The sequence below is a fragment of the Diabrotica virgifera genome, chromosome 6 (assembly GCF_917563875.1).
Source record: "Diabrotica virgifera virgifera chromosome 6, PGI_DIABVI_V3a".
NCBI lineage: Eukaryota > Metazoa > Arthropoda > Insecta > Coleoptera > Chrysomelidae > Diabrotica > Diabrotica virgifera.
In genome coordinates this window covers 247,702,568-247,718,167 of record NC_065448.1, presented here as the reverse complement: position 1 = coordinate 247,718,167, position 15,600 = coordinate 247,702,568, and the positions used below count along the sequence as shown (strand labels likewise).

Below are 15,600 nucleotides of genomic sequence, written 5' to 3'. Positions count from 1 at the left end.
AATAGATGGCGCAAATTGTGATTTACATTTTGGATTTGTGGCTAAGAGCCCGACACCGGACAGTTTCCCTGAAGATTAACAATATTAATTTGTTTTTAATTTAAATAAAACAAATAAACTTGAAATGAAATAATTAAAGGATACCCCCGTTAAGATTGGCAAAATGCCCTCACTCCCAGAATTCAATTTTTTTCATTTTTTTTACTTTGATTAAATATTTACATGTGATTAAAAAATAAGATTCAAGCTCAATTTTAACTCCACCCCTTTCCCCTCTACCAACTGCGCAATTTTGCCCCCCTAGCCAAACCCCCTCATTTTTTTATAATTTCAAAAAATTCACACGCATAGTTGAGGGCATAGAGAAATAAAAACAGTTTTATTTCTCTATGGTTGAGGGTTTTAGAAAACATGTTTATCTTTTATGTACCCATAGGTTGAGCGTACAAAACCGCAAATTGAATTTTTTTGAAAAAAAAAGAATAACTTTTTTTGAGATTTATTTTAATTTTTTTGTGTATTTTATCAAAAACTCTATTTATAATTTTTATAAGGTTTTTCCGTCAGGTACACCACCTTCAAAAACCCAAAAACGGTTTTTAGGGAATTTTGGGGGTTTTCCAAATTTTAAAATTTTAAAATAAATCAAATTTAATCAACGGTTTAAACGCGTTTTTCTCATTTTTAAATGTTCTAAAAGGATTCAGCTAAATTATAAGATATAAAAAAGGATTTTTTAAAGTCTATGAAATGGGGAAAATTTCCAAAAAAACCCTAAAAACAGTTTCTGGGTTTGTGGAAATATGGGGCATCTTTCTGAAAAACTGAAAAAATTAGAAATACAGTTTTTGATAAAATACACAAAATAAAAAAATAGACCTGCAGCTATCTCAACCAAGGCCATAGTCCAAAAAAAAATAATAAGAAGAAAAAATAAGATTCAGGCTATGTTATTAAAACGTAAACAATTGTATGTAGTAAATAAAATTAGTTATTAAAATGTAGTAAGCAAAATACAATTAATTAAATTTACCTTTATATAATAATTGCATATTATATCAATATTGTGGAGCAATTGACAGTAGATATGAAATATACGTCAATTTGACAATTTCATTTGACAATGAATTATTTAAGAAAGTTATAATATTTTCTCCGCTATTCTCGCACGATCGTTTTTCGTATCCACTCTAAGTACTTGCACAGCACACCGCGAATACCCTCAACCCATGATATTATAAATTAATAACGTTTTTGCACGATTGATCATTTTTGACTGTTTACCGTGACATATTTTACGTCAGTAGGTGACATTTACTAGCAACTCGACGGTAAGTATTCCAACTCGACGCTAAGTACTCCAACTCGACGGTAAGTAATTCACTTACCGTCGAGTTAAAAAATCTCTTAATTTTAATTTATAATAATCAAAATTGTACTTAAAATTATTGACAACTAAATAAAAACTCAATTCTCCATTGTTGTTATGCACCCTAGTTACTACCTAACAACCAAAGTATCTATCTTGATAAAATGAATGAAACTAGTCAATATGACGAAAATGTTTAATTTTATAATTTATAATGGTATCAATCGTGCAAAAAACGTTATAAGCATGTCGAACGTTAAGGGTAACCGATCTCAGACAATAATTGGAGTCGTCGTACGCTCCTCCTCCAAACAATTGTCTTCGATAGGTATAAAACCCTTACCGTTCTCCATACTTAATATACTATATTATAGTATCATGCCTCAACCTACTGGTTTATAAAAATCGACACGTTTTGTAAAATGCTCAACTATGCGTGTGAATTTTTTGAAATTGATTGCATCCCACCTAAAAAAAAAAAAACGAAAAATGACGTTTTTGGCGGTGGCGGAGGGGGACAGGGGGAAGCTGTGGAAGGTTAAAATTGGGCTGTCTTATTTCTATTAGATCGATAGAACGTAAAAAAATGGGAAATGTCTCTATAAAATGGGAAAATATCTAAAAACCTCCTAAAAATCCAGTTTTACAGTGATACAAAAAGTTGTAAAACCAAAGCAACATATAACTTACTATTGATTTTTAAGAATACAAAACAAACAATAAACTAATAAAGATTGTTGATTATTGTCTGTCTTTTTTGTACATCTTCTTTGGAGTTCTAAATAATTTATGACAATTGACAGGTTGTTTAAACCGTTCCCGGAACCCGTGCCCGTAACCTTAGTCAGATTCTAACCTTTTAATTAAAATGGACGTACATTTTTTTGTTGTAAATAGTGAGGTGTGAAATAATAAAACGGATGTAAATTGTAAAATAAGAGAAAATGTCGACAACGGCTTTGCAACAATTTGTTGCAAACCTAAAATCGCGACATGAGCACGTTAGATACAAAGCAGTGAACGACCTCTCCCTATATGTGAAGAGCGAACTTAGGGAAGCCACTGCAGATGAAATTAACAACTTTTTAGATGAGTTTAACCACCATATATTCGAAATGGTTAACAGCAATGACGTTAACGAGAAAAAGGGTGGTATTTTGGCTATTGGTAAGTAGTCCTAATTGTTGAAAACTTTCTTGTTTGTTTTTTATATTGATAACTGTCTTAATCTATCCTCTGCTGATAGTACTTCAATAATAATTATAATTTTGACTTTATGAAACCTTGAACTACAGAGATATGTATAACAGATAATTTGACAATTTTTGTTGTCACATTTGATACTTGGATAATGTATAACAGATAATTTGACAATAACATATACCAGCATTTCACAACCGGTGGGTCACGACCCACTAGTGGGTTGTGAGCGAATTTCAGGTGGGTCGTGACATGGTGCTTACAGTAGCTGTCTGTGGGTGAGGGATGGGTTGCGAATATGAAAAAACATCAGAAGGTGGGTCGCCGGACATAAAGACATAAAAGGTTGGGAATCACTGACATATACAGTAAAACCTGTGTTACGGGCCACCTGTACTAATGGCCAATTTCAAAATTCACCAAACAAATTATATGTAGATTCCCTTATTTATTATCTGGTATTTACCACCACTTTTATAATACTTATTATCTGGTATTTACGGCCACCTTTATAATAGGGACACCCCCAAATAATCACATATTTTTAAAGCACATTTTATAGAAATTTACCCCTTAATGTTGGCCAAATATTAAGGCAGCCAAATAATCACATATTTTTAAAGCACATTTTATAGAAATTTACCTGTTAATGTTGGCCAAATATTTTTGTCAACTTGTTGATAGAAATTCCCAGTACTATATTTAATACCTATTGTAAAGGATCGTTTAAACACAGCGATAAATCAAACAACTTATCAAGGTCAATCGAGTTGTTGCAACTTATCATTGTGTGTAAACGGTGTATCGCACAACTTATCAAAGTTGGAGTTGGGTTGAAGGTGGTATCGCATTGAATCGCAGCGTCTAAACAGCGTTTCAACTTGTCATCACAACTAGTTGCTGTGACTTATCGTTGTGTTTAAACGACGCTTAATATCTACCTAAAAAGGGATTAAATAATTAGGGTCCCTGTGGTGGTCATAAAATGTCATAAAAGAGGAAATGTTTGTCACTATTTATAAGTAGGGTTTAAGATTACAAAAGTTAATGGAAAAATATGGTGTTGTAAAAACTCAAATTATCAATGGAAATTATAAAAAAATAACAGTGAATTGAAAAATTCTTCAACAAAGCTTAACATCCCCTTTTTTTCAGAGTCAGTTCATATATAGAATTATATTTGCTTTTAATAATAAAATAAACAAAGTTCCAATTATCTTTTATGTATTTGTGGACTACACAAACTGGCAATACCCGCCACCTTTCTATATCAGCCAATAGTTCCACATTACTGACAGGTTTTACTGTACAACCAAACAAAAGAGCAATTTACTCAGTGGCGGCGCCTGGTGTAAAATATTGGGGGTGCACACATAATGTTAACATATAAAAAGACCTTGAGACCCTATTTCCCTAGGTAAAGGTTTTTGAGTGTCTTCAAATTGTAAAAATCAAAGGACCTTATTAAAAATTACAATAAATAATGTATTTTATTGACTTAAAATTATAATTTAGTGTTTAAATGTTACAAGCAAGTTTTGTAACGAAAGTCAGTCGCCTGTTATTTTTTAGATAAATTATTCACAAACAAATTCAGTAAAATTTGGAATTTCTTGAATCATTTTTTTTTATTGAAAACATTGCGAGTGCAGTTAATCGATCCTGGCCCATAGCTATTCTAAGGAAAGTTTTGATACGTTTCAATGCAGAGAGATTCTGTTTCTGCAGTTGTCACTGGCATCTTAACAAGTAGGTACATAATTGGAGAATTCCAATCTGGAATTCCAACTGGATAGTTAAAATCTTATCTTCTATTTTATTCATTATGCTTCCTCTTCTCCAAATGTGTGCTTCACACCTACACAATTTGTAAGTTTTTACACAAATCTCCATTTTAAATAATCATTTATAATCCCGACGTTTGCACTTTGGTACATTCTTAATTAACAAATTTGGTTTCGGCATTTTTAATTTTTCTTCTAAATATAATAAAGAAAATTTAATTGATTTTAAATATTCCACTCTAACATTTACGTTCACAAATCGTTCCATTCTTAATATAGTTCTGAAATTCGAACTTCATGAAAGCAAAATTTAAACATACGTGTGCCGTGCACGTTGAAAACAACAAAGATCATGCCATAAGATCACATCCAACTTGTGATCCTATGGCCATCTAAACTTGTGGGCTATAGCGGGTAGCGGGGTGGGTGGTGAGTTGTATTTCGTCGTATGAAAAGTCATTGGTATAGGAACCACTGTGAGAGTGGTGAACGCAGGGTTCTGTCTAAGGCCTCGCATCCGTGAACTTTCTCCTTTGAAATAGAATAAAAATAATTAAATGTTACCTATTAGATATTCATAAACTCCTTGGATCTGTTATTTCGAATTTCAATTACTGTATAGTTAGATTAAAATGTTATTTATAGAATGATAAATATTACATATATGAATGTTGGTGTGAAAGTAATTTTGGGGGTTCACGTGCACATGTGCACTTATGGAGAAACCGCCACTGAATTTACTACAACCAAATAAAGAGATTATGAAATAGTTTATTTAAGATTATTAATTTCCATTTCTTCTTCTCCTTCTTTTGGCATCATCAGTCTGGATGGGTCTTTGCCTTTCTGTCCCATTATTTTAATGCATACATACATACATACATAATCGGTTATCCTCTTATACCAGAAGGTGTCGAGGTGTCTTCTTTACTCGTTTTTCTCTGCGAAATTATGCCACTTTTTTCGGTCCCTAGCTAATTTTTTGGCTTCCTGCCATGAGTTTCCTCTATTCTGTAATATTTCCATCACACCCATATTCCACGTTTTCCTTGGTCGGCCTCTCCTGTTTTTCTCTATCGGCCTCGCTTCCCATGTCATTTTAACCTGTCTGTCGTCGTTCATTCTAAATAAGTGCCCAGTCCATTTTAATTTCTTTTCATGAATTTTTTCCTTTAATGTTTTTACTTTTAATTCTTTTCTAATATCTTCGCTACGTCTTTTATCAGTGGTCCTAGCCCACACGACTTTTCTTAAATGCCTCATTTACGTGGCTTGCAATCTCTTTTATTGTTTTTCGTTCAATACCTAATCCTCTGCTCCATATGTAGTGATAGGTATGTAAATTGTTTTAAATATTATTTAAGAAGTTATTTATAATTGTTATTTAAGAAGTTTTTATACAGGGAATAATATGTTCTTGTGGCTGCTTTTATCCTATTTCCAATTTCGTCCCCTTGTGTCCCCTTCTTATTTAAAATTATTCCAAGGTATTTAAATGTATCTACCTGTTCTATTTTGTTGCCTTTCATTTCAATATTTAGGTTAACTTCTTTCTTGGATATTGCCATCACTTTTGTTTTTTCCATATTAATTATTAGGTTGTAATTTTTTAATTCTGCCTCCCAGATTCTTATGTTCTCCTCCAGAGCTCTTTCAGTTCTTGCCACAATAACAATATCATCTGCAAATACACAGGCTTCGATTTTTATTTGTTGTAGGTTTCTGTATCCTATGGTATATTTTTTTGTTTTTGGCCAGCACTTTTTAATTACTTTGTCTATTACACAGATAAACACTAGGGGGCTCAATACCCCTCCTTGTCTGACTCTGTCATTTTTCGTAAATTTGCTGGAAATAAGATTGCCTGTTCTTACTTGATTTATGGTATTGCCATACAAACTCTGGATTGTGGTTATCAGTTCTATATCCACTTCCTTATTTGTCAAGCTTTGCCATATTCCCTCTCTGCTCACCATGTCAAAAGCTTTTTTCATATCTAGGAATCCCAAATATACCGTTTCATCTTTTAGTATGGCTTTTTCGATGGTCTGCTATAGAGTGAAGATATGGTCCTGGACGCTATGTGCTGGCCTAAACCCACTTTGAATATCTGCTACTCTAGGCTCGACTAAATTCCGGAGAGGCATTATTACAGAGGCATATCGTTGCTCTGTTCAACATTAAAAGTCTAAGAAATTATCCTAGAACGGAAGCTCCGGAATTATTTTAATGAACAGTTTCAAATTGTTCATATTCAAAATAAAGGCCTTAAACTATCTTTATTAGAACCTATGGAAATGAATAAATTAAAAAATACAGATATATTTCTGAATGACCAACTTGAGACAAACAGCTCCCCACTCCTCAGTCTATTCAGTTAGAGACTTTATTGTCAAAAAATTTTTCCAATTTGTGGACAAAGCTTATACAAAATAAAAAATACAATAAAAAACAAAAAATAATAAAAACTACAAACAAAACAAAAACAGAAAGACACCAAATAAATGGCGTGAGTTATACTACTTAAATACAATTTTATAGTTATTAAGTACACATTAAAATTTTTTAAAAATTTTGCAAACAATATGTATACAACGTCAGAGCAAAAAAAAAGGCGAACGAGGAAAAGGGAAAGGGAAAGTAAATCAAAAGATCTATGTCGCTGTAAATATTTTTTTTATTTATTTATTTATTTATTCACGGGCAAGCCCTATTCCGATATAAATTTTACAGTGTTCTAAATTATATAACATAATTATACAATTATATAACATTAATGTTAACCAATTATATAACATAAACTATCGTAATATAACATATAACCAAGTGGTTTGAGAAAAAATAACTCGTATGAGTAATACAGTTACAAAAAAGAAAAAAAAAAAGAATAAGATAACATTAGGTCAGTACAATTACAAACAAAAGATATCACCTAAATCAATTCGGAAATGTTGTAAGGTATAACGGTTTTAAGTTATCTAATACATACAGGTCATGTAACACTAATCACAATACAAAAGCTCTGGCCGAAAATATTAAAAAGTTAAAAAGTTAGGGAAGAAATTAGGTTTTTAAAGCGGGAAACTGATATATTAAAAATTTCGAGGTTATTTAATGAGTTAGCTAATCGAAGAGTTCTAGGAATAAATGTGTTGTAAGAATAATTGAATCTATGAAAAGAGACATAAAAGGTTTGCACCTGCCTAGTCGAACGACTGGGGACAAATAGAGATATTTTGGAGAGAAGTTCGGGGCAGTTACACAGCCCGTTGATAATTTTAAATAAAATAATTAAGTCTCTTTGTTTTCTGCGTACCTCAAGAGGAGGTAAGTTCAGTATGCGCTCTAATACAGAATAGTCATAGTATACATGCAACTTACTGGCAGTATATCTCAGAAAATTGTGTTGGACAGCCTCAATCTTCAGTTTATGAGTAAAGTAATAGGGGGACCAAATTGTGGAACAGTAATCGAAATGAGATCTAACCAGGGAGAAATAAAGAGATTTAATAGCTGAGATGTTTGTAAAGTCTCTAGTGGTTCTTTTTATAAAGCCAAGCATCTTCATAGACTTCTGTATTGTACTGTAAATGTGTGATTTATAGCTAAGAGCGGAGTCAAGGATCACACCTAGATCCCTAGTTTCAGAGGCAGAATGTAAGGTCAGATTATTTAAAATCACCCAATAGAAAAAGGTTTGCTCTATCATATTGCTCGCTTATAGTGATAAGCTGTTCAAAGTACGATTGGTATAAAGTAGCTATAGATTTAGGTGGAAAATATACTGTACCGATTATAGATTTGTTATTAAAGAGAACAAACAACTGTTCAATCGAAGGATCAGACTGAATTTGATAAGAAGGAATTGAGTTCTTAATGGCAATCAACACTCCCCCACCTCTACTGAAGACACTGGAGTCCTTAGAGCGGTCAGTTCTGTAGATGTTGTAGTTGAGAAGTCCAAGTTCAGCATCCGTAATTTCAGGTGTGAGCCAGGTTTCAGTTAAGATAATGATATCATAGGAACAGTTGCTGACATTCAAGCTGAGGTCAGACAGTTTAGTTCTTAGTCCTCTAACATTTTGGTAATAAAGTATAGGGCTGCCCGGTTTTAGTTTTTTTTACAGATTTTCGGTGTATTGTTGAAGTATTTAATAGTTAAATTTTGCTCACCAGCCTGTTGACGCACTCTAAGTTCGTTTTTCACTGAATCGAGTTGCTTTTTCTGACAGGGAGTTTGATCAGATAGGAAAAATATTTTATTTGCCTGGCCTAATTTAACTTTGTTTCTTAAGATTTGATGCACTTCGCGAGCCGAGGAAAGAACGACTTTAATTGGTCTATGACCGTTTTTATTCTTCTTCCCAAAACGAAAGATATGTTTACTGTTGACACTTATCACACCTTCACTCGCTCCAGATAAAAGTGTTTTTATTTGATTAATATCCTCAGTTGAAGTTGATGGTTCTGGGAGATTGAAGATAAGTAAATTATTTGACCTTTTTTGGCGTTCGTGTAGCTAATTTATGATGTCATCGGTTATTGGAAAGTTACTCTTGTTATCTTTTAGCATCTGGATTTCAGCTTTGAGTAAGGTGACTTCGCACTTCAGGTTTTCAACTTCTCTTAGAATTTTTAAATATGTACAAAAGTACTCGAAAGTAATAATCCTGCAAGCCAATTTGCTGAATTCAAATCGTTTATAAAAAAGTCATTCACTGTATAAAAAGCTCTCTCAAGCAAATAAGCTTTCAAGGCCTTGCGAAAAGCGGGAAATGCTGCAATAGATTTGATGTTAGATGGCAGGTGATTGTGCATTTTTCTCGAATTGTATAGTATAGAGCACTTAACCAGCTCAGACCGTGGGGTTGGCAGATAAAGATTATGCTCCACGTTTCTAAGGGGATAGTTATGCGTGGGTCTCTCTGGACCTTGTGATGCATGTTTGCGGATTAAACAAACGGATTCAAAAACAAACAGAGAAGGAAGAGTTAATATTTTAAATTTTTTAAAGAATTCTTGGCAATGAACTCTGCTATTGAGTCTCAGGGAGTAACGTAGAGCTCTCTTTTGTAGTTTAAAAATACGCTCAAATTGAGTCGCACAACACGAACCCCAGAATGGAAGGCCATACCAAAGATGAGACTCAAAAAGGGCATAATAAACGGTCCTAGAAGTTGACAAATTCATTTCCGTAGCAACTGATCTTAGCGCAAACAAGCAGAACTTAATTTTTTGTGTAAGGCATCAATGTGCAAGTTCCATTTTAGAGACTTTATTTATTTATTTATTTATATATATTTACGAGCAAAGCTCATTGCAATAAAACATTACAGAAGATATGAAGAACTAACAAAATATTACAAATATACGTAAAATACAATAAGATACAATAAACACTACGACAATAAAGCAAGTCAAAAAGTAAAAATAACAGGTAAAGATATATAATCACAAGTTTAAAATATTCAAGAACATAAAACTAGAGGGTGCAATCCTTTAGCGTTTTTAAAAATCGCGAACTATCCGCAAAGAAATCCACACAATTGGAGCAAGCATTTGCCTGTCTAGAAACCCTCGAGATGAAAGAAATTGCAGTGAAGTTAGTTCTGCTGATGGGAGTATGAAACGTACATCTTGAACGTGTGATTCTGGAGGGAATATGTAAACCTACTTCCTCCAGGAGCTCAGGGCAGTCGTGAATTGAATTTATAATATTATACAACATGTACATGTCCTTCTTTTTCCGTCTGCTTGATAAGGTGTCAATGTTAAGTTCTAGTTCAAGATCCATATAATTCCAGTCTCTACGGTTTGTTTTGAATGCGACGAACCTAAGGAATAGGTGCTGGATCCTTTCAATCTTACAGTTGTATGTCTCATAGGCGGGTGACCAGACGCAAGATGCATATTCCACGATTGGCCTCACCATTGCACAGTACAACAGTTTAAACGATCTCAACTGCTTAAAGTCTTGGGAGCATCTTTTAATAAAACCTAACAGTTGAAGCGATTTTGAGATGATATTGCTTATATGAATATTGAAAGATAGTCCAGAGTCAAGTGTAACTCCAAGATCTTTTATGGATGTGACTGTTGTGATATTTATATCACCTATTTTGTATGTGAAAGAGATAGGACTTTTCGAACGCGTGAATGAAATGTGAAAACATTTGCAGGAGTTGAGAACCATGTCATTGTTGCTGCACCATTCATTCAACCGATTCAAATCGGACTGAAGCCTCAAACAGTCGAGTGGATTCCTAATGTGGCAGTAAAACTTAACATCGTCAGCAAATAAAAGAAATTTCGCATATTGGAAACAGTCTTTTATATCGTTAATAAAAACATTAAACAACAAAGGTCCAAGATGAGATCCCTGCGGTACGCCCGAAGGGACAACTATTCCGTAGGAAAAATAGCTGTAGAGCTTGACGATTTGTTTTCTGTCCAGAAGATATTCCCTAAGCCACAGCAGAAGTGAACCATGTATCCCTAATCGCTGCAATTTTTCTAATAGAATATTGTGATTAACTCTGTCGAAAGCCTTAGAGAAGTCGGTGTACAGGGCGTCCACCTGTAGTCCTTCGTCCAAGGCGTTCAGTAAGAAGTTAGTATATGTCAGCAAATTGAGTTCAGTTGACTTATGGCGCCTGAAACCAAACTGCTGTTCCAATAGAACACCGTTCAAGGAGGGTGTAAGGAAATCGCAGACAAGTGATTCGAATAGTTTAGGAATAGAGTTTAGGATACTAATAGGTCTATAGTTGGACACAAGACTTTTGTCACCTGTTTTGTGTAAGGGCAATAGGAAACTGGTCTTCCAAACATTTGGAAAGCTTCCACTAGCTAAAGACTTGTTAAAGATGAGAAATAATGGCCGAGCTAAATTAAATGCACAGTACTTGAGCAAGCTTGATGGGATGCCATCAGGTCCCGGGCCTTTAGAACGGGACTTATCCACAATAAGCCCTAAGAACTTCACCGATTCAACTACCTCTAGACTGTTGTTATTAAGTACTAAAGGTTGCATCATACTGTTGTAAGGTAGAACTTTGGTTTTAGAAACTTTAAATAACAGGAGATTCGAATCGCACCACGATTTAATGGTGACTAGGTCTGTAGCTATGGTATTGCAAAGATCCATGATATCCGTGTTACTCCAAGTAATACTAGTATCATCTGCAAAGAGACATATTTTACATTTAATGTTCAGCCTAGAGATGTCATTTATGTATATCAGAAACAATAAAGGGCCTAGAACTGAACCCAGAGGTACCTCACATTCTAATGGCATGCAAGAAGATGTCTTCGTGTCAACCCTTACAAACTGACTTCTTTTATTAAGATATGATTTAAGCCACTTAAGAGCCTTTCCCCTAAATCCATAGTGCTGTAATTTGTCAGTCAAGATGTTATGGTTTACACAATCGAATGCTTTAGAGAAATCACAGAAAATTGTTGCTGTAGAGTGATGGTTGTTTAGACTGGAGTAAACATGATCGAAAAGGAAGAACATAGCATCATTCGTGCATTTGTCACTCAGGAATCCAAATTGATGTGGAGTAATCAATTTGTATTTCAACAGAAAAGATAAGATTCTTTTTTTACCAGACTTTCAATTATCTTCAACAACGTGGGCAGGAGTGCAATAGGGCGATAATTCGAAGCAAGATCTTTATCGCCTCCTTTGTGTATAGGAATAATTATCACTGTCTTAAGGCAGCTTGGAAAAACTCCAGTTTTGAATGACCTGTTTATTAAGGTAGTAAGATGGTTTAAAGTGCAATCAGGTAGAGCAGAAAACATTTTAAAATTGAGGCCATCAGTCCCAGATGACGATTTGTTTTTAATGTCATTTATTGTGGAGCGTAGTTCACCTAATACTATGGGTGTAAAAAAGAAACTATTTACATTCTTATGAGAAAGATATGAAATCGGATCCTTAAAGATCGGATCCTTAAAGTGCAGACATCTAGTAAAACACATCACTTGAGAAAAGCACTCTACCGAAACTGCTGTAGTGACAAATACATTTTGTGGAAGTATTGAAAACAAAAGTTTTCAGTGTTTTATTATTAGATATCTAAATAGTTTGTTAACAGATATTATTTTATGCTACATTAAATGTTCACTATTTTTTCATGTTTCAGTATGCCTCATCGGCACAGATGTTGGTAATATGACATCTAGAATTAGTAGATTCGCTAACTACTTAAGGAATCTACTACCTAACAATGATGTTGGAATAATGGAACTTGTTGCTAAGGCTATGGGCCACTTAGCCTTTGTTTCTGGATCTAAAGCTTCTGAATATGTGGAGTTCGAAGTTAAAAGGGCTTTTGAGTGGTTACAAAAGGATAAAACAGATGTAAGACTCCAATTGATGATTTGTATATCTAAACATTTATTTTTTTAAGTGTATGGAAATATTTAATTGATATTTTCTATTTTCAGAGCAAAAGACATGCTGCTGTGTTAGTTCTGAAAGAACTCGCTATCACTATGCCAACATATTTTTACCAACAAGTATCTCAATTTTTTGAGTTAATAACAAATGCCATTCAAGATCCGAAAGTAGCTATCAGAGAGGGTGCCGTGGAGGCTCTAAGAGCTGCATTGGTAGTTACTGCCCAAAGAGAGGTTGGCAAAGTTACTTGGTAAGCGATGTTGATATGGCTTAAAAAGTGGGGGGAATGGTTTGAAAATTATGAAATTTTAGACTTTTTTATTATTTTAAATGAAAGTACTTAACTTCAAGATTACTATCTGAAAATTTTAGATTGATTGGATCAAAATTATCCGAAATGGAGCATGTTGAATATCCCCTACCTTCGACTCTCTATACAGCAGCTTCGAGCGTAGTGAGAAACGGTCAACAGCTCTTCCCCTCCTTTTGTATAAATTACTCCGCGATTCAAAAATATATGCTGGTGTGCATCACTTTACATTTCTGTAATGTTAAAAATGATACCTATACAAACAAACTCATATTCCAAGAACCATATAATTAATATTTAACATATTTTTGAATTAATCAATGATGCTTTATGTTTGATTCTTCTTTCTTTAGGTACAAACTATGTTATGAAGAATCCGGTACACTTCTGCTTGCTGACAAAGGAGAGAGAATAAGAGACGAAAGCGTACATGCATTTCTATTAATACAAAACGAACTGCTTCGCTTAGCGAACGCCTCATGGGAGCGCAAATACACTTCCCTTTTGGAAAAAACTGAAATGAGACGTTCCAACGATCAAGAAACTTTTAATTTTAATCGACCGCTGTTCATGTATCCCACGCCAAATAAGAAAAGCGCAAATTATCAAATTTTAGCAGCTATACAACCGGAAAAGCCTATTATTATTGAATCGTCGGCTTGCCATCAACTTATACTGGAGAAGTTTCCATACTTATGTATTGATGTTATGCAACAAAAATTTTCTAGGTAATTAAATATTTTTTTAACTTTAACGTACATATTTTTGATTTTGTATAAAAATGAAAGATTTTTGAAGTTATACTTCTTTAGGCGCGATTGGAAAAAATGTTGAGAGTGAATTTTTATAAAATCTACAGTATGAAGTACTCACATATCGACAGTATTAAGTTAGTTGCTAAATCTTTCAAGTTTTATTTTTTATTTATTTATTAACGGGATAAACCCAATACATACAAAATACAATATAGTCCTGTCGCCAGTGGGGGTACAACGGCCTCCTTAATTCAGATGGACTTACCCAAGTTTTTTTATGTATTTTGACCCGCAGAACACGAATTTTTTGGGTAACAGTCGATCCGGATGTCGATAAGATTGTTATAAACAAAGAACTTGAGGAATCACATAACAGCGATTTTTCGCAAAACAAAACATGTTTTTGTATTTTTTGGGTCATTCTAAGCAAAAAATCTTTCTGAGCAAAAAATGTTTGCACCTCTGCGAACCACGTGACCAAAGAATTGCAGAATTCGTTGCAGACATTGTTGCAGACATTGAGTTGGTTTAGAATGGAAACGTTTGTCCTATGAGCTATCAAAGGTATGCGTAGCATTCTTCTCCAGCACCATATCTCAAAGGCATCAATTTTTTGGCCCTCGCATGCGCGAAGAATCCAAGTCCCTCCTCCGTATAGAAATATTGAGAATACAAGGGCATTCACCAGTCTCATCTTGATATTTTGAGAGACAGATCTGTCTTTCCAAACTTTAGTTAGGCGACTCATCGCATTTTTTGCCATACTAATACGTCTCCGAACTTCTGCTTCACAGTTACCATCGTTAGATATACTAGACCCGAGATAGACAAAGGTGTTTACTATCTGGTATTCCTGTAACATGTTAGTCAGTTGAATAGTGTCGAATCTGTCGACCACCATTATTTTTGTCTTAGCTTTATTGATTTTCAGACCAACTTTATTGTTTCGTACTCAACTCTTCGCAGAAGATCAACCATTTCTTGCTCATTTGCCGCTATAAGTGTAGTGTCAGCAAATCTTAAATTGAAGATTTTCCTACCAGCTACTGTTACTCCACCCATCCTTCTAAAACCATCCTCATGACATGTTTACCATAAATGTTAAATAAGTCAGGTGGCAGTACGCATCCTTGTCTAACACCTCTCTCGGTCTTGAATTGGTTTGAGAACTTCTGATCTAGTCGTACTGCCGCTATATTAGACTGGTACAGATTTTTAATAAGTGTCACCAGGTGCATTGGTGCGCTTATTTCTATTAAAATTGACCACAGATTTATCCAGCTTACACAATCAAATGCTTTTTGGTAGTCAACGAAGCATATAATCATAGGTACTTGAAATTCTCTAGACTTTTCAATGAGTTGTCTCAGGTTCAGGATTTGTTCCCTTGTACCTTTACCATTTACAAACCCCGCTTGTTCATGAGGTATTTGGTAATGTAGATAGATTTTTAATCTGTTTTTGATGATATGCAACAATATTTTACTAGCATGTGTTTTTACTGACTGTGTGCGGTAGTTTTCACATCTGGTAGTAGTTCCTTTTTTGTGTAGTGGGATATAAATTGAGGTACACCAATCAGATGGCCATTTTTCTGAATTCCAAACAGCGACACAGATAGAATGGATGATATGTAATCCTTTGTCACCTAGTAACTGTAGTATTTCACATGGTATTGAATCAATGTCTGGGGATTTTAGTGATTTAATTGCATCTTTGACTTCAGCGAGTAAGACAGTAGGTTCTCTAGGGTAGTCAGAAGGCCACTGGTT

The 15,600-nt window shown here is 34.2% G+C and overlaps 1 protein-coding gene across 1 annotated transcript in view; it reads left to right on the top strand.

Annotated features, from left to right (window-relative positions):
- The first annotated feature begins 2,216 nt into the window (after positions 1–2,216).
- The window catches only part of LOC114338795 (serine/threonine-protein kinase Tor), a 96,568-nt gene continuing 83,184 nt past the window's right edge, over positions 2,217–15,600 (top strand). Inside the window, exons 1-4 of the mRNA XM_050655058.1 lie at positions 2,217–2,536; positions 12,507–12,724; positions 12,811–13,013; positions 13,427–13,801. Of these exons, the coding sequence (XP_050511015.1) occupies positions 2,314–2,536; positions 12,507–12,724; positions 12,811–13,013; positions 13,427–13,801 (1,019 nt within the window). The 5' untranslated portion in view covers positions 2,217–2,313. The remainder of the gene's footprint in view (positions 2,537–12,506; positions 12,725–12,810; positions 13,014–13,426; positions 13,802–15,600) is intronic.